This window comes from Temnothorax americanus, unplaced genomic scaffold (genome assembly GCF_048541705.1).
Source record: "Temnothorax americanus isolate GAGA-0224 unplaced genomic scaffold, ASM4854170v1 Scaffold7, whole genome shotgun sequence".
In the NCBI taxonomy this organism is placed as follows: domain Eukaryota; kingdom Metazoa; phylum Arthropoda; class Insecta; order Hymenoptera; family Formicidae; genus Temnothorax; species Temnothorax americanus.
This window is the reverse complement of record NW_027509792.1, coordinates 3,309,264-3,336,580: the sequence shown is the minus strand read 5'-3', so window position 1 is coordinate 3,336,580 and position 27,317 is coordinate 3,309,264. Positions and strand designations below refer to the sequence as shown.

Below are 27,317 nucleotides of genomic sequence, written 5' to 3'. Positions count from 1 at the left end.
AAAAATCATGCGCAACCGATTGCACGTAACGTGCGTAACTTCCTACTGTACGACATGCCCGAGTGAGATGCGACGGCAAAAACGAACCGCGATACCGCCTCCGTCTCATCGCGCGCTAATCTAAACGTCAACTTGTCGAATCCGTCACTTCCGGAGAGGTTGCGCGAATCGCGTAGCGCTGAGACGTCAGCATAGATTTCCGGGCTGTTTCACCGAGAGATCACCTGTCGGATTAAGCTTATAATAACAGTAAGCTGTGATCTCGCGGAAAACGACACAAATATGAAAGTTCTCAACTTTGAAGAGTGGTTATATCATTAGTCGACGTAAGCGTTTAATTGATTGAGAATAAATAAAGTTAATGAGGCGATAATGAACTCGTATATGAACGACCATTTCCCGTGTAAGTTGATCCGCCGAAGTTGTCCTCAAGAAAATCTTCATATTTTATTATCACAGGAAGTATCCGTCGAGAGTACTATATGTTTCTTATAATTTTCTCACGTAGATCTATTTAGCGCACGAATAAATCGTCGCGACGCACGCTGGAGGCTGGACAGCGTCGATATACTGATTCTGTTTCATGATTATTTTATTGCGAGAGGAATTGCAGCCCGCGACGAGCAAAACGGCGCGTATTGCAGCAGTACAGAAAACTAATGCGCGGTACAAGACGACGGCGTATTAGCGGCCATTAATATTTATCATGGTCACGGGCTCTGCACTAATCGTATTTTGCAATATACATGTTTTCCGTAACGTATGGCGATCGCGACCGCCCGCGCGACCGCTCCTTAATTGCTCGATATTCCCGTTGTAATTTGTAAATTTATTCACGTTGGCTAATATAGTAATAAATAGATGGTTTTATAGGAGAATTAAGTACCAATTTAAATAAATGGCGAATTAGATTTAATCGAACCGAATCTCGCAAGCTAAACTGTTTAATTTAACAACTTTTATCTTAAAAACTGGGTATGTAATGTTCAAGATTGCTAAATCGTAATTACGTGCAAGAACTTGTCTCTTTTTCATTAGTCTCTTTAGGGACAACCTTTTAAAGATAGAAACTAAAAAGTGTTTAATACTGCGATTTGAAGTGATAATACTGCATTTTTGTTATGATGAGATTTCTTTTTTATATTTATTATATATTTATTTTTCATATTCGTTTCTTTCTTCAATATTAAAATTTAAAAAAATTAAACGTCCCATATGTGTTCCTAAAGAGATTGTTGAAAAATTCATCCCAAGTTTTCGAAGGAAAGATAATCCTACGATAATCCAAAGTAGAACTTTAACAATCCTTTATGTCCATTTCTATACCAATACAGATTAACTTTAATCTCGGTTTACTTACATTTTATCTGTCTGTAATTCTTAAAACTATGTAGAAAAAAATAAAATGTAAGTTAGGCCAAGATTGAAGTTAATCTACATTGGTATATAGAAATTGACATTAAAGAACCTGTGCCAAGTGTTAAATTTTATATGCAATAAAACAAGGATCACGTTGTGCAAGGGTCATTCATATATAAAGGCGCAATCTATCGATGGCACTGTTTACATAATCTATCATTGTTGTGGTATCAGTCCTCGACGCGAACACAAATTTCGAAGTACGTCTCGCGTGTCGCGTTTTCGCATTTCCCCTCATGCATAAAGCGTGCATCCGTAGGCTGCGTATCGCTGTATCGTATCGACGTATCACTCCCGGCGCGAATCTGAATTGCAAAATTGCGAACGAGTCACGTGTATCTCGTCGGCGTATCTGCTCGCGGCGTTATCGGTCGCGGATGTGAAGGCATCAAGGTCGAGCGAGATAGCGCGCACGCGGAGGTACTTAACGGACCGACGTGCGCCTGCACGTACCGCACACGTAAACGTCCATCCGCAGCCGGATGTTTCCGAGCTGAGAGCGTGCGATATACGAGCAAAATGACCACGGACCACACGGCGCCGTCGCATCTAGGGATGAAAGCTGAATCTTCGCTGGCGCTACGGCGCGATAACTATCCCGGAAAAATGACCGGTATTAGTACCACTCCTCCGGCAGTAGATACGCGATTTTTCGCAGTATTCGCAATTTCGACTTGATGTGGGAATCGATAGGGAGGGTAGTGACATAACGGATGTAAGGCAAGTAATTTTCTTGTTCTTTGACGTCTCTAAACGTATGACGGCGTGCGCGAGATATTTGTGATAATTCAACTTCTTTGAATTTATTATTAGTTCAAATTTAAATATTATAAAAATTTAATATTACTATATTATATATATTAATTGAAATTGAATATTATTAAAAACTATCTCATAGCGGGTCATTTGATGGTTCTGGTAATTGATGAGTCGTGATAATAAACTATAGATTATAACAGTTTATGAAGGGAATGATAAAAAGAAGAAAATTTTCCATCTGGATTCGTCAACATGCAAGTTATTACAGTCGGCGCAACTATATCTTGGATTATTACATATAAATGGTATTTCTTGCTAGTTGCACGACAATCACAGTGCTTTTACATTTCTTATAACTGTAACAAAAATAAGGGTCTTTCAATCGTGCAGTGAGATATCTGTCGGTGCGCATACGTGAGAAAATGGCGAATGTGGAAGAATTCACATGTAGTAATAAACGAATTATAAAGTATGACTGATCTGTACGTTTACGAGAACATCGCTTACGACCACCGCACGAAGAATGTAATCAGCCGGGGCGGGTTTGTAATTTTCGCGACGCGTGTAAACGATACTAATGCGCCGAGCATGCGTTACGCGCTCGTTCGTAACGAGGATCCATCTATCTAAGCTAATTAAAACGGATTCGTGCGATCCTATCTAATTATAAAACGAAATCCTTGCTACCAGTGTGCGTGCCTATAGTCGGCTACCGTCGTTTCCGCCCTCGCTCGTGTCCGTTGCCGTCTCCCGATAGTCGGGAGTTCAACGACAACTTATACCACACGTTGTCGCGCGGACATTACTAGACGCGGGCACGTACACGCTCGCACGGACGCTCGTGGCACACGTGCATGCCGGCGAGTAGCCGGTCGGTCGCAACTGCAGCCAATGCGCAGCACGAACGTAAATCATAACGCGTAATCATTTCCAAGGTGTAGGCTCCACCTTACCGATACGCGCATATAATATCCGCGCGTCGCGGTTACCATTATCGCCTTCACCTCCGCCTTCGCGTCCCCCCCGCGCGCGTATACTTAATATATTTCTTCCCCTTCTGCTTTAATAATCCGCGCGTACACCACCCCGGGCGTCGGGGATCGATGAATTATGGAATCGAATCTCGTCGGGACAACACCGCCGCGCGCCGCAATTTCCGACCGGCGTTCTCCTCGCGCAGATGGACGAGGGTGATCCGTTTTCCTGGGGAAATTACGTAGCAGTGCACACTTCCGCGATTTCGAGGTACGGATCGCGCTTTATCGCTCCGGGCACACGATCGTACCGGAAGATCGCGCGATTCTTTATCCTTCGAGAGGTACGCCGTGTATCGCGTTATGAGATCGAGCGCGCGAGAATAATTTCTTCCGCGATCTTGATACGCGAAATATGATAGCGCAATAATGCGACCAGCTATAACGCGGTTTCCGCTATCTCAGCATTACACTCGTGTATTGATTAATATAGCGCCAATTATAAACGGTATACCATTTGGAGCAGCGCTATTTTTTTTCTTGTTAAATGTCGACTGCAATCGCCTATAAGAATATCTTTCGCAATTCGATATGTTAATTCGGCGTATCGTATTCTCGACAGCGTTTTAACTTACTTACTCGACTACGCTATGATTGCAGCGTAAGAGTCATCGGGCGTGCGGGGATGCACCGCTGCACCGCTGCGTGTGGACCGGCGTTATATCAAGGCCCAAAATAATTTATCGCTGATCCGACAAGAATTATTGCCCTCGATATAAGTAGCATTTATCGGTGTAAGAGCCGGGGATAATGTTCTACGCGGTAATTTAGTGTACATTAACGCATCGGAATAGTAGACGGGGGTCTTACGGAATATTTAATTTAATAATCCGACTCTTATCTACACGCTCGTCCCGCGGCCGTAAGTACGGCTTTATCGTTGCGATAAGATTAATTATAACGACCGGTGTATTCAGATTAAAGCGCGAGTAAAATTTCGCCCGTTGATTCGCGTTCGACTCTCTCGCGATCTTCACCGAAGATGCGAGACGCTGGCTACCCTCTCGTACAGATCTAAAAAACAAATCGAGTGGGCCGCGTGAATCACGCGGTAGAGTAGTGTGCACGTAACTGGCAACGATAAATCATACTTAGAGCTCCCTGGCGAAATGTATAACCCGCCCGGTTTCGTGCGTAACTCGGCGAAAGACGCTGAAAAGCCCGGGGCACGTAAGGATACCCAGGGGCTTCATCGATTTATATCTGCAATTCAGTTGCATTCGATCGAAAGCTGCGTATAAAACGTCGAACGCGTTCACGCACATATACACACGCATACGCATACACAGACGCACGAGATCAGCGTGGATTTTTCAGCAAAAGTCCATCGGGGATAGCAACTACGCGTTCTGTGGATGTGCGAGCACGCGATACTCCCATACGCACCGCTCCTCAACAGGGACGAAACCGAGCGAGAGAACGATAAAGAACGAGAAAGCGAGAGCGAGAGAATCTGGAAAGGACAGAAAACCGCTTGGAATCTCGAGGCGGGACGCACGGATGGTGCACGCGGTATATTTTTAGGCATTAAAATCGCTCCATAAATTAAATCCGCAAAAGGACGAGAAGGCGGCCGGGCCGCCGGAATGGGACGGCATCGGTGAACCGTTTCGGGGCCTTCTTGAGTTTCTCCGCATCGTCGTGTAGCCTCGTGGGAGATAAGGCCATAACATGACCTGACTTAACGCATCGTTCTGGAAGGAGACTTGCAAAAAGGGGCTCTGACAAATTTCGAATAATTTCGACGCCTGGCTAAAGGCAACGTCCAACCGAGTCAACAGTTTCTGGGTACGATTGTTTGCGCAAATATCTCGACTGAGAGCGTTTGGCTTTCGGAATGCTTAAGAACCGCAAAGGCCTCGTCGCGATATATACGAATATTACACGCGTTGAAACATGTATTTTATAGGATGTATCTGCGAGAGAGGCTATCACTTAGGGTTTGTTTATTACAATATGCAAGATTACGTTAATACGACATGGAAAACAAGTACATTATTTTATAGTACACACGAGAAAAATACTGTTAACACAACATTAGTCTTTTCCCGTGTATAGTTACGACAACCGTAAAAATGTAAAAAGATGTCTTATAGATTGAGACAGAAATAATCATTTTACATCTGAAAGGATTACAATATAGATATTAATAATATCCCGTTTTTCACTGGTATAAAAAAAGAATAGAATGATAACATGATACAATTCATGTTGCATGTTTCAAACGTATAAAGTCAGATTAATAAAATATTGAAAAGTATATCGAAGAGAATATTTGGAAAGATCTTCCGTTTCAGCGCAAATCACATACATGTATATGCCTATGTACGAAAGGTGGATGAAACACTCTTATAGATTAAACCGAATTAGCCAAGCTCGAATCGTGCCACGGAAGGTCACGCGACCAATAAAATTAAAATTTTTATTGCAGTCTCCATTTGTGCTATTTTTATCGACGACGTAGCTATGTGTGTGCTCTCTCTCAATACATTGATATCTGTACACACACACACACACACACACACACACACACACACACACATGATGGCGACTTCTAGATTTTTAAACTTCGGTATTATAAAGATCACGATGCTTCCACCAATCGGATGTTTATAAGAATATTTATCGAGAATGTTTGAATATATTTTGCCACTTTGTTGACGTTTAAGATTTTATCTTGGTTAATCTTGTCTGTTGACTTGAAAGCGTGAATAAATTTTCGGTTAATTGCATAAAGTTTTGCAATGATCGTAGATTCATAGTTTTATTCGGCGATTATCGCTACCGAGTGATTTACGACGGACATTTTTATACCCGCAACCACGACGATCGCGATAGCTCACTGAATTCGCGATGCAATATAGTAAAATCTCAGGATACAGGAAATACTATAACAGATACCTACATGAGAAATATCTCACAATCAGCTAAAACTTCTCTCTCTTTGACCTTTTTTTTTACGATCCTTAAAAAACCAAAATTTCTTATGTATAATATATAAATGAGTCATTTTCAAGAATAACAAGAAAATCTGTAAACATAAATCAGCATTTTTAAATATTTGCGTTTTTCGTTAAAATAAGCGCGGGTGACCAAACTGCGATACGTTGTAAGGAAGAAAATAAAATAATCGTTATCGGCGCAAAGAGAAAACAGTCTCCTTTCCTGCAAACATAAGTCATTTCTCCCTGCTTTAAAATATACGCACAACGTGCGTTTCTGTGAATAATTACATGAACATGACGGACGATCGATCATGCGTCTCGTAATTGATATAAATGGTAGCGAAACAGATTCGCGATTACTTTATTTATCCCTGGTACTCCCTTTTCCGGCTCAGATACCAAATCGATTGATCACGGTGTTTTTGCATGGCAATTTATATATATAAAGCGTTGCGCAGTTTCATTCGTCAGATTATTAGTAGATCATTCGAACGGAAACAGTGATCATTATGTAGTCACCCCTGATTGTAAACTCGGGAAACAGAGAAATGTATTGGATGATTTAACGGGGCGACCTACCAACAATACAAACTTCTTACGATCTGAGAAAACGAAGAAAATTGTCAAATGATTGACAGCTGATAGTTTTACATTCGACATATGATGATGAAATTTAAAATAGATAACGTAATATGCAATTAATAAGAAACTTACTTGGGACACTTTTTCAATTGAATTTAACTTAATGCTTATATCGGCATGACTCTTTAATTGTGATTATTATAATTTATATATTTAGATTCTAATTATTATTTCTATATTTATTATATTGTTTAAATATTTAATTATTACCTGGTTTTGTTAAAAGTATAAATTTTCTTTTGATAATCAGAAAATCTGTGAGATATTAACCATATGTACGAAAAAAATATGTGACTAATATTTATATTATATAACATTTTGAAATTTAACTTTTGATATTCTAATATGATCATTTTTTGATTATTTTCCAGATACATTCCTGAATATGCTTGAGGAACGATCTTGACAATCGCAGTCAGTTTTTCTTCGCCAGCAACTTTCGATGCAGGAGGCATCAGAAAGGTAGATGAGGTATTCTTTGTTTCGCGAAATTGTTCACATTAAAAGTGAAAAGTGTTTAAAAGCGAAGTCACGCTTATATATATATTTTTTTAAAGCAGAAGTAAAGGCTAATCGTGTTTGTCTTGTTTTTCTTCTAGAATTTAACTTGTCCATAATGTTGCATTTGTAATTATAAGTTTGATAGCAATTATATCTGTAAAGACTCAGTCCGAATTGTGGCGACTGTTAACTTATCCCGCCTCTTTTCAGATAGTTTTCGTAATGTAGATGAAATGTACATGACGAAAGAAAGAAAATAAAGTTAAAGTTCCTGGAAATACAATAAAGTTTTAATTTTTGCTTTACCTCTTACTTAAAATTCTATGAAATAAATTTAATAAATGTTTGAAATTTTATTTTCCGATTAAGATTAGTGTATCTTCTTCTTGTGCACTATTATTCTCATGACGTCGAGTGTAGCAGCGGTGTCCAGTTCTCACCGAGTCGATAGTGGTTTGTCTTTCGCGCACATGCACACATTCACGTATATAGAAGTGTATGACGCGACGGTCAAGAGAACACGGACCAAACGAAAAGCGTGTACGTATGTACACAGGTAGGTGCGTATACAGGTGAGCCGCGAACCCGTGCTCGTATAGCCCTTCGGGCTATGCACCGGCGCTCAATGCCGACCCGGAGGAGAATGAAGGATGAGGAGCGCGAAAAGGGAACGGGAGTAGTCGGGGCCCTCGTAAGACACGTGAAACTGACCAATAGATCCGGTTTAGCGAGTTTCCGGATTCCACGGGGTCATCGGGTAGGCCCCTCGGTTTGCGCAAGGAGCGGTATTCCCGTCATCGCCCCTCTTTCAGCTCCCCCGTTCACGGACCAGGGAGAGAGAGAGAGAGAGAGGGGGACGGGAGAGGGAGAGAGAGTACGGAAGGTCCGGTCGCAGGACCTGCAACCCCTTGCCACTGTTCGTCCTGTAGTGCGCGCACTGTCCATAAGCATACATTACCGCGAAATCCGGTTTTCGACAATACCTGATGCGCTGCCCTCGCGCACCTCTCGCGATGGCCCCGATCATGGGTCACGCTTGAGCCTTGAGCCCCGAATGGCTTTGATGGAGAGGGGCCTGCAACCTGCCGTGGGCAGTGTGAGACCACGGAACGGAGTGGAAGAGAAAGAGTTCGTGAGATCTATTTTCCCTATTTTTTTTTCTGGCAAACATAGACTAAACATAGTATTTTATTGGTTTTTAATCTGAATCATATGAAGTTTTTTCACCAAGGTGCGTAATTAAAAGAGAAAGGTGGATCTATTATTCGCTTACAATAATGTTTTTATAGAAAAAATAGATAAGTCGTTTATATGACGTTAAAAATTACCGATTTATTTTAATCATGTTTTTTTCAATATTTCAAGTGTTATGAACCTAAAAAAAAAAAAAATTCTGAAATAATCTTACATAAATAAAATCTAATGTTCATGGACGATGCGCCCTGCCCATCACAGCAGCAGTCTCCCCCTCTTTCCTGAGCCGCGCGATGCGCAATGACCATTCGCATACATTATCGCCCGTCCATCGAAATCCGGTTTTCGACAATACCCGGTGATACGGACCAGGGTTTCGGTCACCCTCCCCAAAGAGAAGAGCCGCGCGCGCAACCTGCGACGAAACTCGTGAGACCGCGGCGAGGGATATACACGTAGTGGAATATGTGAGGGACAGTAACTATGGTCTCTGTCCGGCCGTGATGGCGACGACGGTTCGCAGATTTCCTTTGGGGATGACCATCGATGACCGGGGGGTTGCGCGAGCGACTTCTTTCCTGTTTCTTTTTTTTCTCAATTCTTTTATTTCCTCCGTTGTCGCCACCGGTCCGGTGGGAACGAAAACCTGATCGGGGGAGTCTTCGTCCACTCTGATCGTCCTGCAACCACCTCGACGTCGCGAGTGCGAAAGAGAGAGAGAGAGACACGAGGGATGGACGGAGAGGACAGGCGTGAACCGTTTGGACTTACCAACCCCGTACAGACATATGCGCGCAATGAGACTTACCGGCCAGTAAGATCGTTGCCGCTTTCGTTACGTTGTTCGCAGGGTCATGGGAAAACCGGGCTAACCGGACATTGGTCACGAACGGAACTGGAACTTTCTTTGATAAGTCGCGGCGCGTGGAGAGCGTCACGACGCGTCTCGTGCGGAGGGATACTCCCCGAGCCGATTCCGGCGAGTTAACGTCCGCCTCGAGAGAAAGGGATGGAAAAGAAAAATTGCGCGGCAGTTACATCCGAGATTTTGTTCGGAACCGTCTGTACGACGATGACGGTTACCACCTTCAGTTCTAACCGCCGTCGTCGTTCTAACGTCTCGCGACCGAGATTTGTTGGTTGGCCTAACTTTTGACATATCATATTAACGGTTAGGGCATCAACGAACGCGCGGGACGGTTGGTACGTTAAGCTTAAGCTCAACGAATTTTGTAGCCCTACCGTTCGTCTAGGAGCTTTATCTAGATACGTTTGTTACGCTATTAGATTTATCGCTTCTTTAGCGCTGCGGAATGACTCAGGAAATAATTGAGGAAATTGGAATCTGTTCAAATACTGTTGCGGAATTATTGCAACACGCTGTCTTACGCAAGTCTGATATGAAAAGGCATTCGCGTGTTATCGATTTGCTGGAATATGTCAAACTGCCTTTTTTTTTTGCTCGGCACCGGCATAGAGCTGTATACAATATGAAGTGTATTAATGAACGTAGCATGTAAGTGCAAAATGCTTCGGGAATTGTTCGGGAGATCGATCCTTGAACGGCTTGTCCGGCACGGCAAAGAAATCGATCGAGGAAATTGACTTCTTTTTCTACGCTCCGATAAATAACCGCAATAAGCGCGCCGCCGCGGTAGCCAAATGGAATCTAACGTATTGCGTAAGAGCGATATTGCTGTTTTGCGTCTGCCGTTTTGCAAAAAGAGACAACTCACCCGCCACGATATGTCGCGTAATAATGAATGATAACGCGCGAGATAACACGCAGGCCTCCTGACGTCTACATTATTAGCCATTAATAATCGCAACGTTCTTTTCTCGAAGACGTCAATAACGGTAGCCAATACGCGACTGCGATACTCCAAATGAAACGAAACAGTACGTCTCGGTAAGAGGACTCGCGTTCCTATATGAGCGGCGGCGTGTTTCGTGGAGATATTGACATAGGCCAAGTGTTTCCCGGTAAGCTATCGCAACGTAACCGATGCCAGCTTAGCGTGCTAATTACCTCGCGCGATATTGAAAGCCCGCCAGTCAGCCCGAGGACCGTTCGTGCCATTGACGGGCGTTAAGAACGTCATCGTAGAAAATTACACTCCGCTCCGACTATACCCTCGCGGATAACCGCAATAAACCCGTCACGCGGCGGTAGGTAAAACGCTCGCTCGCGTTGCGCTAGATTTCCTACGAGAGAGAATAATTCCTCGCGCCTATTGGCACACGCGAGAACCGCCGCGCTGGACGATTATTGTTGGACAACAGGCCGAACAAAAAATCGTTTTTCCTGAAACGATCTCGCGATGTCGATGCACGCACGATTTTTCAGAGCGAGTTGCACGATCCGCCGAGGAAGCTGCTCCATACAGCCAATCTGAAGATAAGCGGCTGTCGTTTGGTACGCGTTGATTTATTCGATCAAATGATCGACATTTATCATTCCTCATCCTTCGAGTAGCCTCGCCCTTCCGTTGCGCGCGTTTTGTGCCTTTTGCAACGTGTCGCAATTAAATTAAATGCCGTATAATCGGCGCAAAGTAGTCGCAGGTGCACGTAGAACAGGAAGAGGCTAAATGTAAAATAAATTAATCCTGAAATACGCACGTGTTAGATAAGTACGGGAATAAGAATAATTTGATCTTTTGGTGTCTAGCCTTTCCACGTGAGTATACGATCTTGGTTTTCGGCGTGAGAGCAAAAAGACGTGGCTCTATATCTGGCAGCGGAAATTTAACGATATTTACGTGTTGCTCATCGCGTCGCGCGCAATTGGATTATTAATTAACAGCTAGTTTGTAATCAGATTTGATACGATGTGCAGCATGATAAATCACTGTTTTTTTTCTTATGATACACGGGGGGTCATCGACCAACGAGACCATTGACCATTGACCGTCAGGCCTGCGAGGCATTAACGACCGCGTGTCCAGCCGATGTGAAACGCTTAGAAATTATTCTATCGCGAGATAGCGGCTATATAGAGTCGCGCTATTATGCGCGTCATCGAGCGCTGCGCAAGAAATTCCCCGAGCGTTAACGGGCAATATTATGAATTCCACAGGATTGTCGAACTATCGGCAGCTCCGATATATACCGTAACAACTGATTACCGGCCGTTTATGCATTCGTAATCCTTTCTCCACGTCCGCTCGTTGCGCACAATCGTCCTCGAGCAATAATCGACACGCGGACACGGCGGTTTTTACCGAATACCGAATCCGGTTTGCTCCGCTTTGTTCGCGTCGCCAATAATAAGTAATCGTTCCTCTTAATACCTCAATTTACCGCCGATTTTCTGCCCCTAACTGCTCGCATTTGCGCTTATCGCCGTCGCTATACGTGTCATTGGCTTTCAGCTGTCTCTCAACCGTTTCCTTTAACGGTCGATTAATAATAGGCAACACGTGGCGTTCCAGTTTCGTGCCCGGCAGTCACGGTAAAGCGTTCTCTCTTCCTCGTGCCCGGCATCGTACTAATTAGCGTATCGCGGAAGTTATCGAAAATCCACGTGAGCGTTACAGATAATGCTCATTACTACACTCTCGGTTTATTTGCGAAATGTAATAGACCACGCCCAATATCGCGATCGAAGTAATCTTAGGCGAGAATAAAAGAAGACTGTAGTCCCCTATATGACTCTTTCTGATTATGGACTTATTGTGTGATAATCGATGATATCTCCTTGTAGCTATTCTGGACTGATTTTCACCCTATTTGCTAGTTATCAATATTTTCAGTCGATCTCTGTAACCGGTATCTATGATAATTCAAATTTCTAATAATCTGATGTGAATTTCACAGGCACGTGCATTAAGGAATTTATTATAAAATTATATAAATCTTCAACTTTATAGGTTTGGCACGTGTAATAGGCATGTATAATTCTTCCAAATTACAGCCGCAGTTTCATTGGCAATGCGGTATTATATATCAGGTTAAAGACTTAGGGCTTCATTGCATCAATCTATTTGTAATTTGATAGCGGTAGTAGTAGTTGTAATACTTGAAGCATTTTCTTCTACAACACGCGAAGCCCCGAGATTACAGGTATAATGCCGGGCCGGCGCGCGGCATCCAAGCCGGGCGTTGCAAGAAGACGTCCCGGTAAATCCAAGCGAAGGCAATGCTCCGCGTCGATCGAGAGCCCAATTTCAGTCGCGTCACGCGCGCTTACCTTACCTCTCTTAGCCGTAGGCTGTAAGCCGATTTTCTATTGCGGCCGCGTTTCGCGCGGCGCGCACCGTAAGAAGGGGCCATTAGAGAGACGCGTCCATTCATAATCCATTCATAAATTAGCTCAGCCGTGGGGGGAGGATAATGGTACGGACCAGCCTCGTAAGGATTCTCTCTTGATCCGCGGACCGACGGACGGAGCCGCTCACGGTGGACGAGGATGGTCGCGAGGATGGGGAGAAGACGAAGCCGCGAAGTTAAAGGAGGACGAAGGGGATACTGAAGATCGGTGTTGCGATCCGCCGCGATTCCGCTCGTGTCTGCTCTCGGGCGAATCGTCGCGCCGCGATGGAATTTATGCGTTTAGGCGTCGGCTGAATGCTGATGTATACGACCTCGTATAATGTTGCTATCGCGCGGCCAACGGCATAATGGCTCTCGCGTCCGAGAATGACGGCGTATACGGCGCGCGGCGTTCGCGACGCAGCGAGGCTATCGGTAATTATTTATCTGCCGATCCCCGAATGACCGTGGCACACAGGAACAACGTGCTCGTCGACGTTCTATCGACGGTGTATATCCGTGTGATCTCCTCTCTCTCTCCTCCTTCCTTCCCATGCTTTCACATCTATCCCTTAATCCGCCCTGACGCCGTTGACGAGAGAGCCCTGTATGACGTTATCTATCGCGCGATATTTTACGATGTCATATACAGACATAATGCGCGAATGACGCGTGGATATTTTTACGCGCGTATATTTGCGCAGTGTTAATAATGCACTTTACGTACAAAGATAAAAAGACGTCCAAAATTTTAAATTCTTAATCCTTATAGTGTAAAGTTTAGTCAGTTATCAAATATTCCGTCATATATTATAATGATAACTATAATGATATATGTCATATATGCAATGATAATTACTTCGAATATATATAGATATATATTACATCTTTATACATACGCTATCTAACCAAGATTTTATGGTATTATTAAGCCTGATGTAGATATAAATACCATAATACACGCAAGCGCAAGAGTCGAAGTCACTTCATTCTTTGCGAAGTACAGACAATATTAATGATTTACATCCTAAAAATGCTAGAGATATCTATACTCTGTCTCGTCGTATAAGAGATGCGTTACGCAATATTGCAGGTAATTACGACTGATAACGCGATGGCCAACGCTGCAACTCGTCCCCCCGATAACACCACAGCTGTGATCGCGTGCATGGACAAGATTATAAGCAATTAGTCAGGTATCGACCGACTCTAAATCATTGTTGCTCGAGAGACGCTGGAGATATCTCGGTCTCTTCTCTCGCGGTCTCTTATTTCTATGCGCCCTCTTAATCGCGCTGCAGCTTTATATGTCGCGCAGCCAAGAAGATCGGAGGATTTTACGACCCTCACAAACGCGCAAACAGCACTATGTAAATAAATATACACATCGCAGTGCCGGCGTTGCGGCGTTAAAACCGCGTTGCGACATCGCGGTGAAAGAAGACCACGTGGCGTGTCGCGTAAATAGATCTCTCATATACACGATACAATCTATCGTCGTCGTAAGATCAATCTTGTCACACATCGCCCTTTATTCGTTCCTTTGCGCGACTCATTAATTTTTATCGTCGATGTTTATCGCATACCCTCCCCTCCGTCTCGCATTCGCGCTTTCGTCGGTGCAAACTAACGCGATGACGTTCAGCGATACTGTTGCGTGACCTAACGGGGGTCCGCCCTGTAATTTCATTTGTCGAGATTCTATCGCGGAATTTATACGGTCGACCGGTGGAAATACGTCGTGAAAACCGATAAAGCGGCCGTGCATAATGCAAATGGTATTACGCGTCTCTCGAGCTTCCACGTTCGGCGAGCCGTTAAATCGGCTCGAACGTGAAGAAACACGATATTTTCTTTATTTATTTTGTAGGAGTAACTGCTTGATTTCCCGACAGTTATGGGGAATTCAGAATTAGAGTCAATAAATTCACCTTTTTCACGCAGATGACAAGTTCATGCATCGCTGATTAAATAATAAATAATTAATGAAGCAAAACGGGTGGACATGTCCGGTTCTGTATATGCGATTCTAAATCTCTTAATAATATTTGTATAAATCTTCTGATAAATAACATTAAATTAAATTTATACAGCAAGTGTTATTTACAAAGTACGTCTTTTCATATGTCACTGCACATATTAAAATTAGCAAGTCTCGATCGCACTTTTGCAACTTACACGGATACGTTATGTCGAATACGAGTCACGTAAGTACGACTGAAAAACAGGCAAGAAATCCATAATGATACATCAGTATCAGAGTAATACAGCGCGGGATCCCGATACATGCCGTTTTAATACTACGGATTCGACGTCCTTTATCTTACAGATAGAATGCGTTTATTAAATGCTTGGCGTCTAATAAAAATCTATTATTTAAAATACGTTGGCTGTCGAAGAAATTTCGAGTTTGACACGTCGAGTGAGATACTGGGTATTGCAAAGGCTAGAATCGCGAAAAGTTTTTCTGGTACCTTGGCATTATTTATGTTAAAGTTAATGAATTTCATCTCATTTCTCTCTTTTCGCAATACTTCAAGAGTTCTAAAACTCTGCTAACAATAATGGGTTCTTGAATACTTAGAATTCAGCAATGCGTGATTTCGTTATTTAATGAATGTTACGCGATTCTACGATATTTCACACAATGCAATTCGTTTAAAATTGTGCCAATGAACGGGAACTTCGAAACTGTGCATTGTCGGCTATCAATTGGTACAATAGGTAGGTTGATATCGCATTAACGGTACTAAGGAGACTCGAGACTGAGTAAATACTCATGTAGCGATACTCGTGACAAGGACGAGCCATGTCGCAACAGGAAGCAGCCGACAGTTCGACTGCGGTCATGATGACTGATGAATATCTGAAAGATAAAGTTTGATAGAGACTAATTGTATACCACAACGTTTCATTCTTCTGCCGAAAGATATTTTTGACCAGAGAGTAAACATATTCATCGTTAATAAGATAAAATAAAAATGCAGTCGATAAATATAAAATTGAATATATATAGAATAACGAATAAACTTGTCTTACGCAAAATTGTAATTTGTTAATATTTATAATTTAAATATATCTAGTATAAGTAAAACAAAAGAAGCCTCAGAATTGCTTATTAAGCATAAATAAAATGGAAAAGAAAATAATGCCAAAACCTGTTGAATCCACATTTGCTGTATAAAGCAGCATCAAAGCGGGTCTTTTAATGACGCAACGATAACGATTATGGTGACAGTTTTATATCCCCCTGAATGATAACGCGTTTTGCATCTTGATATCATTACATCGTACCATTAATGCAATTTTCTACTCTTGTCGGATATAAATTCGGGAAAGTTTGTTGTAGACAGCTATTGGTTGCTATATAAGTGAGATAAACATAGAAAAAATTCGCTACATATAACTTGAAGCAGTTTTGATAACGTAATTATTTTCTAATCTAATCAGCATTTAGTAGGTATGCACACGCACACGTGAATGCATCAACTTTCACGCGCGAGAAATTTTAATGTTTAAAAGAATGCATTTTTCCAACTTTTAATAATTAGACATTCCTGTAAATTATGTTCCCTGAAATCGAAAATTTCGACAAAAATTTACGTGCAGAATTGTCTTATAAGTTTACTGTTTAAGTAATTTCTAAAATTTACAGCTTAAAGAAAATTGCCAGGCAACGGCTAAAAATATTTACATCTTCCAAAATAAATGTAAGCAAACGGAGGAATGACAGAAATCGTAGCGGCGTCTCCGTTGAATATCGAGAGGATGAGAATACTAAGTGCATTTAATCTCGATCGCAGCGCGACAAAAAAGGGTCATCGGCTCATCGCCGAACCAGCGGCGCGGCGGCGTGCGCATCACGGAGTTACGGGGAAGCATGAAGGGAGGAAGCGGCAGTCGCAGAAGAAGACGAGGAGGAGGAGAGGAAGAAGATGATGATGATGAAAAGGATGAGAAGAGAAGAGAAGAGAAGGAAGAGGAGCTTCTCTCTCGGCGCGTCGGTTCCCTCGTGGCAATGCGGGTGCCGATTACGGGCGGCGGGCTTGAATCGCGACGCGACGCTTTATGCGCCTTGATAGCTAGCTGCACCAGGAGGCGGCGCCGCTACGTGCAACGGCGAGAGCCTACCTACCGGACGAGAAGTCGGGGACCCATTGGCCACCGCAATGACCAATCATCATTTGACATTCTTTCACCTTGCTTCGTGCATGTGTGCGCTAAACCGCCGCGCCGCGCCGCGCCGCGCCGGGCAACGCGGCGCCCGTCCGCGCACGTACGCGTGCACGCACACGTGTGGCGTGTGCACGCACGTGATGTCGCGGCCGACACATCGAACGTGCCCGTGTTACCACTACCACCGCGGTCACCACTACCGAGGATGCAGGCGATCGAGAGCGCGTCTGACAAGGCTCCAAACAGCGTGGAACACATGCAGCGTCGTGCTTAGCGTGCATCGGTAGCCGGCCGGAGTACAGGTTTATTAGGAAAAATCAGAGTCACTTCGAATTTCAAGTCGCGTCTGATATATGGCGCATACGTCCCGTGTACGTCGATGTACCCGGCTGATTTTAACGTCGCATGGAGCGATGCTATTTATGGAACTGATTTGCAACGTAGATACACGCATAAAAAAATCTATTTGTAAAAAAAATGGTGTACACCGGTAGCGCGATGCTTCTCGACGAGTAATATGTGTTTGGCGGCTTGCTTACCGGCTATTAAATTAATCACCCAAGTACGAAGTTAGATTAGTCCTAACTTAACGCGTCCGAAGAGTATAGGAATTGATGTCTCCGGCGTTGAAATCACTAAAGCGCTGGCATCTCAGTCACCGGTGAATTTACTGACGTCGAGACATGTACGACAGTGTTTTGAAATAAAATAAAATATAGTCAGATAATGTAAACGATATAATGTTAAACGATTAATTAAGTTATAATTCCTAAATCATATTAATTGCACAGATAATATTTATAGTTTATTCAAGCAACATTTATGTTGCATCTGTAATCGTAAAGTTGATATTCATTCAATGAATGGACTTCCCGTGTGGATCCTCCAGATTTCTCGTTATGCGGTACGCTGTGCTATGGGTGTGCCCCTTTCCATTTCGTGAGTCAAATGAGAGCGGCTTTCGCCAATGCGCAGCACACAACTGCAGGAATGCAGGACCAATCTCTCCTGCCAATTCGCGATCCTTCAGCCCGGTTGATTGCGGAATTTCATTGACTGTTATCGGACTGGAATCGTCTCCTGATCTCCAAATCGACGAACTTCGGCTCTTTTCGAAATGAATATCGTCTGGCTAATCTGAAACAATTTGAGTCACGCACATTCGAGACTTTTGGTCGTCTACTGATTTATGCGCGAGCGAGCAGTCATACTCACATCATGCTAGTCTTTTGAAAAATTTTTCAAAGCTTGTTATATTATTTCGAAATTATTATATAATTATTCCTTTTTTATATTATCCTTCAATTTTATTAAAAAACAGGATGGAGTATTTAAAAATTTATTAAACGATTAAAAAACTTAAAAACGATAAAGATCAAACAAGGTATTCAAATAAAGACGCGAATATAGACGCAGCTTGTTTACTTCTTCAAAGCGTCATTCCGGCAGTCAAGATAATATTTGTGGTCACGAAGTTTCGTGTGCATCGCGATTTACACACGCACGACATACGTCAGCGCGAGTCTCGATAATTTGCCGTGCTAGAATTGAAATGAAATCAAGATTGCCATGAGTCTTCCGTAAGTACTTGTAGCGGAATGTTTATCGGATAAGTTTCTAGCTTCTGTAAAATATTATATATGCAGGATACATGAATCTTATCTGATTTTGAGTAATATCGTCTCTATATCCATCTTTATTAGAGAACTTTTGTTAATTAATAGAATATTCACGTATTCATATTGATCGTTAATCGTGATAATCGCGATCCATATCATTATTTACGATCTTAAATCCGGTTGCTCCGTGATGTATATACGTATACGTATTTATTACTGATGCACGCGTTGTCACCGGACTTAGGGCATCAGGGACACGTCAAGGGGTTGTTGACTCCACGGCACTCAGCGCAGACTCGCGCCTGGAAAAACGCCGACTTGGGCATTCAACGTGTCAGCTGCGGCCGATTCCGCGGTAGCACACGCCGGACCAGTTCAGCGAATTGAACAGCTCCACTTGCCATATCCCGTCACATCCTGCAGGCATTTTCCTGCCTATTACGGCCGCGACGGATCACGGCCTAGAGCAAAGAATTGTTCAATGAAATTCTTCGCCGCGAAAACCCGCCTCTCAGACTCGTGCATCTCGCGCACGTTCTGGGAAATAGACCGCGGAATTCGATTCACTCGCCATTACTCGGAAATCGCTAAAAATTACCTTTGAATAATATCAAAGTCGATGAGAAAACGTTCAATTATGACGTACACTTGTTAAATTATGATAGTTATAGAATTGAATATATAAAAAATCTTTGCTTTCAAAAGTGCAATCCCATACAGAGCCTAACATCCAACAGATATTTAATGGATATCTAGATATCCAATGGCTATCCATTGGATGGCTATCCACTGGATATCTATAGATATCCATTAAATATCCATTAAACTTGGTATATAACAAAAAACTACACACATAGTGACACTCCCCGGAAAATTCTACCCCTATTTTATATACTTTTGGTAAAAATTCGGTTCAGGAGTTTGGGCTGGGCGTTGATGAGTCAGTAAGTGAGTCAGTCAGTCAGTCAGGACATCTTCCTTTATATATATATATAGATCTGACGCGTAAAATGTTAAGCGATTTGCAGAGCGTAGCACGAAAAGAATTTTGATATATCAACAAGATATCGACCAGTTATGCATGACAAAAACGATATGTCCGCGCAAACATACGACCTCGAACCTTGATATACCTCTCCAAACGCAAGGAAAGTGGAGTATACTGTAAAATGTGTATATCAGAATAAAACTATAAACGCGTTGTAATACGCACGGTACCTAGACGCAGTTAACTATGCGTCACGGTTCACCGCAGAAACAACAATTACGTGAAAAATGACTATTGCGCGGCGTGAAGGTCGTTGCGGTGCAACAAGAATCGCTATCCGAGCGATCATACGCGGCAGAGAGATATTTACCTGGCCTATCCCACCGGCTTGTAATATTTTATAGCTTATGGAAGTTAATATGCCGATTAAATGCAAATTCGCTGCAAGCGATTAAATCTCAAACACCGAAGAGGCAGCCTCGCGGAAAGATCGTAAACAATCTGACATATCATCGTCGAATATCGAAATGTTACACTCGAGTCAATATAGAGAAGAAAATCGTTTGAATCGTTGATAATATATCACACCTCGAATGGCGCAAGATGATGATTGTTTAGGTCGCTATAATCCGACAAACAGTAGCGCGCGATGGGAATAATAAGAAGCTCGATTGCACTGAGTGACGAGAAATTAGGTGACATAATGATTTACTAAGAAGCAGCTGTCAGAGAACAAGCATGATATAACAGACTCTAACGAGCCGGAACTTGTTACTCTCCTTATAAAAGTTAGCCATTACATCACACGCACCGTACGTTAACGGTGACGGCTAATACTTTTCAGATCAAATATAACTAAATAATTCTTATATATGTACCACGAGAGAAAAAGTGAGAGACGTTTCCATGTAGGTATTTGCTACATGTATATTTTATGTATCAAGACACTAAATGACCATTGAGCGTGTTCTATTCCTTCCAGGGCACCAATTCCTAGATCTCATCATCCTCTGCTCATCCTAAGCCCAAAATCACACCCATCATACAATGCAGTCTGGTGTGAGAAGGCGCCGCATTGGCGTGGGTCGTCTTTCTTCTTCCTCCGCTCCTAACGATGATTCTGACGATTCTTCTCATCTTCGAACCCGCGTTGGTTACCCGCGCGTTGGTCGTATGACCGTCCCTAAGTGGCTGCGCGACCGGTGCATTAGTTACGGCCGAATTGGTAATGACGTTTTCATTCTAATAAATGATGCGCATGGAGATGCAAGAGCGGAGAGGTCGGTGAAGAAGGAAAGGACCCGAAAAGAAGGAAAACAGAGTGAGATAGAGCGAAGAGTCGTTGTCCAGAAACGACGATGCACCCTCGTCCTTTCTCTCCCGCTCGATTCTCCACCCAACGTCTCTCGCGCACACGCATACACGCATACACACATGAGTAGCATCGTTATGGTCCTTTTACGCTAAACCGCCTCCTCTTCCTCCTCCCAGGTGGAGAATTTTCTCATCGTGTAGATGTAGAGGACTCGTCAGTTTCTTCGAGAGAGGCGCCCTTGGCCCTCTCCGGACCTCGGCCGGCGGTACTACTCTGCGGTCCTTACACGCACATATATATATTTGTGTGTGTATGCGTGTGTATTGCGTGCGTGCATGTGCGAGCAGGCACACGCGCTCTCCACTTCCTTTCGCCGCGTCTTTCGTTCGTTTGTATATTCGGTCCCGAGTCCCGAAGAGTCGAAGGAAGGCCAACAGCGGCAAGAGAAGAAGACAGGGCGTGGCCGCGATCTCCCGCACTGCGAAGCGCGTTTATTTGGTCGAGAAATATCTCCTGCGTTCTCTCTCTCTCTCTCTCTCTCTCTCTCTCTCTCTCTCCTCCCCCATCTTTACCTCCCTTCCCTCTGAGCGGATTAAAATATTTAGAAGCAACGACTATATATAAATTGCTTCTCCTCTTCTTCTTAAAATCTTATGGCATACATTTATAACCGAGGTAATGCTTTGATATCAATAAATATTGTTATCTTGACTAACCGTGCGCGATTTTTGAATTGAATAAATTTATGGAATTGGAAACTGAGTTTTGTATTTTTTCAATTTCTTGAGTCTCAGGCGCGTACTTTATACTTCATCCAATCTTGCTCCTCTCTAACTGCCCAGCTTCCGATGGACATCCGCACGTATGTACGCCCTTTCCTTGTTCTCTTTCCACGCTTTCCAATCGCGGCTAGAGCCGCGATGCACGCGCACACGTGTACGCACGTGTGTCGGGTCGCATCGAAAGGCGCGTCACGCGTTTCGAATCGCCCGTCCAACGTCGTTCTTCGTGGCGTGGAAGAGAAACGGGGAACGTGGACAGCGCAATGAGAACGGCTTGTGCAACGAAGGAACGAAAATAGCGAAGAGGGATAGAGAGAAATGGGAGCGAGGAGAAGGACGGAATATACCAGCGCGAGGCGGAGTAAAAACAGCCCTCTCTTCTGCCCCTTATCTTGCTCTCTTTTTCTCTTCATTCCCTCCTTTCCATCTTGGCAGAGTCACGTCCTCGGACTTTGTGTCGAAAAAGAAGAGACGAGATGGAGTGAGGACGAGGTTCAGGAAATTTACGCCTGGATGATTATCGTTCGATCGATTCGAGGATCGATAGGCATCCGTCCGGCTAGATAACTCTGCTAGCGGATGGATTTAATTACGAACGGAATATTTAATCGGCTTATTTTAACTCCTCGTCGTAAACGTTCTTCAGCCTGCGATAGAAATACCATGTTGTTACTTAGAAGATACTTATAAAATCAATTTACAGAATTATGTTGATTTTAATTCAAATGTTTCTTTCTTTCTTCGTTTCTACCAGAGGGAACCATTTTTAATCGTAAAATTTGCTCCACACTTAGAAAAGATTGTTGTATTGATACTTGCATTTTGTTACTTCTCTTCCACGATGCTAATTAATTTTCTTATATTGTATACATTAAGCTTGCTTCGTGTAACGAGAAATTGATACGATGGAGTTCTTTGATTCGAATATTAGGTCAATTAGTAAATAGCATAAGTAATTTTATTTTAATTATTTTAAGCTATATAATGATAAACAATCTTTTATTTAAAGTTTTTACATTAAAAAAATAATAGGTTTTACGCGAGAGTTCCATATACCAGTATAAAATATTTTCTCAGCCTGGTGTGCAAGTTGTATCCTCATATTTATACTTTTTGGCAGTTTTCTAAAACTTATAATACTATTTATGTGGTACACGATTATGTGTTCAAAAAAGAAAATTAGCCAATAAAAAAAGTGATAATTGTTCTCGGCAGGCAAAAAGTGCATATTAATTTCCATTATCGAATTAATTATCATGGCATTGCACATTGAACGATTTACATGACCAATTCCAAAAGTGACCTCGATTCTGAGTGGCATATCGCATATCGGGATCTCTTCAAGGCCGTTCTACCAAATGAGACCCGGAATCGAACATTGTACACTTCAAACGAGGTTCTCGATCGAGAGATACGAGAGATTTCGCCTTCTTGCTGTATCTGTCATCAGACTTTATAGTTGAGAATATTTGTCCTTCAACCTTCGAATATCGAAGTGTTTTCGCTTTCTTCGTTAATGACGATCATTTATAAACAGATTCCGTTAATTAAAACAACCTACGCGATTCCAATCCCGACTGGAACAAAGTCGCAAAGTTCATACAAAATTTCCGCTGAATTAATTTAACACAGGAAATTTATCCGTTATTTTTACGAATTAGATTTATGATCTTTTTCCTCTAGGCATTTCTCATGTCGATGCCACGAAAATCGACACGGTTTGTTAGAATTCACAAATATGGAAATAATGGTCACTGCGCGAATGGTCGAGCTAATAATAATAATGGCCGTAACGAAAGTTCTTTATAACCACGCATAATTCGCCCAGAGAGAAAGAGAGAATCCTGCGGCGCCGATCCAGTCCTAATATTGTAACCACGAATTACTGGAAATGCCTTATTTTGCGAATGTCACAGACGGCGATAAAGGGGGAAAGAAAAGAACGAGACTGCATGCCAGCATTCTCTCTTCGTGTACAGACAAGCCAGAGGCCTCTCATTACAGATTCCATGCGGAGTATTTGATTACCGGCAACGATAACAAATTTCAGTAATGCGCGTTGAGAACGAGGAGATAATTAATATCATCGAACGCGTCTCGCGTATAAAATTCCGCCGAGGTGGACGTCTACGTAACCGGGGGAGGAGAGTGAGAGAGAGGAAACATGCCCGATGTGGACGCACGGAAGATGTAATCCAACGTGACACTGAAGCGGAAAGTAACATCCCGAGGCAATGTAACTCGACGATGTACGACGTGATGAACGAGCGCTCGTCGTGAATCATTTTATGAGTTTTATAATATTGGCCAGGTTTATATAGCCTGTCTCAGAAGTCGCGCACTTTCTCCGAGCCAATATAAGAAGAATAATGGTTGTCCCAACATTACAGGTGATTTAAAATTCTGTTGAAGTAAACGTAAAGGGAAGCAAAATTCACACGTAATTTGCGAGATGCGTGGCTTGAATAATTTTAAACAAGCATAATTTTAACAGTCAATAGGGTGGTCGATGCGATGCGACGACATAAAATATAATTGTTAATATCGTTATCGGACTCGGAGACACACTTCTGCGGCGATTTACCGTAAAGTCGTATACGGATCGCCACTAGAAATTCCAGATACGCGGTTTCACTAAGGAGCGGCCACCTCTGGGAAGGGTTAAAGCGAGAAGGAAGGCGGAGAGGAACCGGGTATGGAAGGCCGCGAAAACGATGTCAGCACGACGAAACACAGCGCAGACAAACGGGGGCGGGCGGGGGCCGAGAAAGAGTTTAAGCTGGTTCGGTTTTCTCCTTGGCCTCTGGATCGCGATCGTTTCCATCGGAGCGCGCACGGGAGAGCAGCCACGCCGGTAGCCAGGGGGCAGAAGCAAAAAAATTCAAAGCCGACGCCACTCATGCCGGCGAGTGGATTTTTATATTGAGCACACACATAAACGGAGCCGCGCGACGTACGATAAATGCATGTGTGTGCGCGTACGATGACTCGTGTGATGCTACTGCACATGAAAAAAGACTGTATGTATTTAACCTTGTACAGATCGATACGCGCAAGTATCTCTATTATCTGATGCAACATTTTTTATGTTACTTGGAAGAAATTATTAAGTTATTGAAATTAAAATGTTCGAAAAAAGAGGCATCGTATAGGTAAGTTTCCTTCCTGCAATTTTTTTAATTGGTATCGAATAATGCGCAAGATCAACGATAGAAAATCAAATAACACTTTTAGATTAATATTTCAATTAAAAGTAAACTATCCAGGACTTGAAAAATAAAAATTAAAAAAAAATCTTTCTTTTAAAAGTCCATTTAGTATAGATAATCTTTTTTTTTATAGATTGCTATAATTATTTTTGAGAGATATCTTCTAAGAACGTAGGTTTCGTGGTTCCTAGAAGCGAGTAAGATAATCTTCACTGATCTGACAGACTGATGTAGATATTCTAACTAAAGAAAAATATTTCTATCGCCACTCTCTCAATTACATGAAACAAAGTTTAGACTGTACGACACGGTAATGTTTGGTTAATTTGTAAATTAATACAACAATAAAAAAAACCGGAATTTTCGTGCTTGCCGCAGATAAATGTTTATGTCTGATATCCGGCTGAGAAACATTTTTAATGATCGACGTGTACTTACTGAATTGTGCGCTTGTAAAGTGAAGAAAGCGGGTGCGCGTTTCAAAGACAGACTTCTCCTTCCTCGAAGCGAGGGAGCGCGAAGGTATACTTTGTCCAGGAGTGTTGCACGTATCGCATCGGATTTCACGTGGGGTCTGTGGTTCCTTGGGAATGGATACTCGCGCGGTTATGGATTACGATCGCGGCAGTTTGTAACCACGGCTGAGGTGCTGCGGGTACAAGTACATAACGTGCGTGAAACTTTTCGATTCACCGATTGACCCTTAAAAAGTAAACTGAAACGAAATCTGGTAGAATTATTATAGCTAAATAAAAATAAATGATCGTGATACTCGAAGAAATACAGAAAGTACAACAATGTATAATTATAAAAGACAATAAAATGTCATGGATGAGCATCGATCAAAACCGCGAAACAAATTTTTACGAACATTACATCGGGTAAATTACGTAGGTAATTGTCTTTTTTAAAAAAGAAAAAAAATATATACGTATATATATATATATATATATATATATATACACACATATACCTATATATAGATAATTCATATTTTGTGAAATATTTAACTGCACAAATGCGTTATTCCAAACAAATAGATATGTAGATATCAGTGGATGCAATTACTTGGTTCACGTCGAGAATAAATTCATAATTCTGAGTTTGAATTACGAATTGTTCTTACATGCTCTCTTTACAATGTTTACGTCTAGACGTATACGCGTTTACGATTAGGCTACGCGTTAAGGAAAGGAGGCATACATTTTGAAGCCTAGCTACAGCTGTTCTAAATTGATAATAAGATCGTATACTGACGGACGATTTAATTAGCAAAAGATCTACGCTTATTGACTTTAACGATTGATGATAACTGTTCATTCTTAGTACAGAGAGAGAAACGAAAAATAATTAAATAAATAAAGTTTTCAGGATAATAAAAGTAAATGTTTAAATGCATAACATAAATAATATAGATATGTATTGGAGAGTTGAATTTATAACGAGATCACTCTATGCTGTTTTATTGGCAGTTGTTAACAATTAAATTTTTGTAAGCTCCATCGGTTTTGCAAATTATTCTGTTTTAAATTCTTCGCTCTATATTATTTTATACTAATATTGTATAATAATATTCCCTAATAATTTATTGCAAATGTGAACTATATTATCACAAATAATTTCTATATTGTCAATGGTACATAAATACATAAGTATATTGTACAACAGCAAGTTATAAGTCAGTTTTCACCAAAACGTTGGGAAGTAAGTAGTTCTATTTTTTGAAGAAAAATCTGAAGTACGAAACTTGTCCTAATAATAAAATTTTCATATCTCATGAAGTACTCTCATTTGTAATGTATCTCATGATGTAGAAATGATAATATACCTTATTACTTGACACACAATTGTAAAAATCACTGCAATAAAGATATTTACAAAATTTTATTCTTTTCATGTCGTGCTACGCACGATAGACATAAGTGCATTGCTTGAAAAATGACGCGAATACGTTTAACTCATTGCGTTTAACTAATCAAAATAGATAATATGTAGAATGGATGGAGTATATTTAGTCGTATTATAAATACAAAGCTTTATGATCCACTAGACAATTGTAAATCTTGCAAATTCGCACACGAACGAAACGTCAACACGCTTTAATCAAATTTACAAATGACGAATGTGATAAGCAAATTACGTTTAAATCACTAACAAATTTAAAGCACAGTACAAAATACATTCGAATTTATGCGAAGACATATTATCACAAAAATAAAGCAATATTATATAATTTTCATTCTTTGTCGTTTTGATTCGTGCGTAAAAAAAGTAAATTGTACCAAATATTCAACTTTATTCACTTAAATTTATTTGCAATCGTGTCAATCGTGGACGTTGAGTACTTGCGCGAATTAATAGGAGGTTTATTGTTTGCAAGGAAATAATCGCGCGCGCGCGTTTGGTGTTTTATTTTCCAGTATTTGAAAAACGATCGTCATATTCAATGGATATGGTGGTGACAGGATGGCTCGTACTGC

The 27,317-nt window shown here is 41.8% G+C and overlaps 1 protein-coding gene across 1 annotated transcript in view; it reads left to right on the top strand.

The window, feature by feature from the left end:
- The window catches only part of Gwl (serine/threonine-protein kinase greatwall), a 150,433-nt gene extending 142,861 nt beyond the window's left edge, over positions 1–7,572 (top strand). The window contains exon 3 of the mRNA XM_077422294.1: positions 7,171–7,572. Coding sequence (XP_077278420.1) covers positions 7,171–7,205 — 35 coding nt within the window. The 3' untranslated portion in view covers positions 7,206–7,572. The remainder of the gene's footprint in view (positions 1–7,170) is intronic.
- The last annotated feature ends 19,745 nt before the right edge of the window (positions 7,573–27,317 follow it).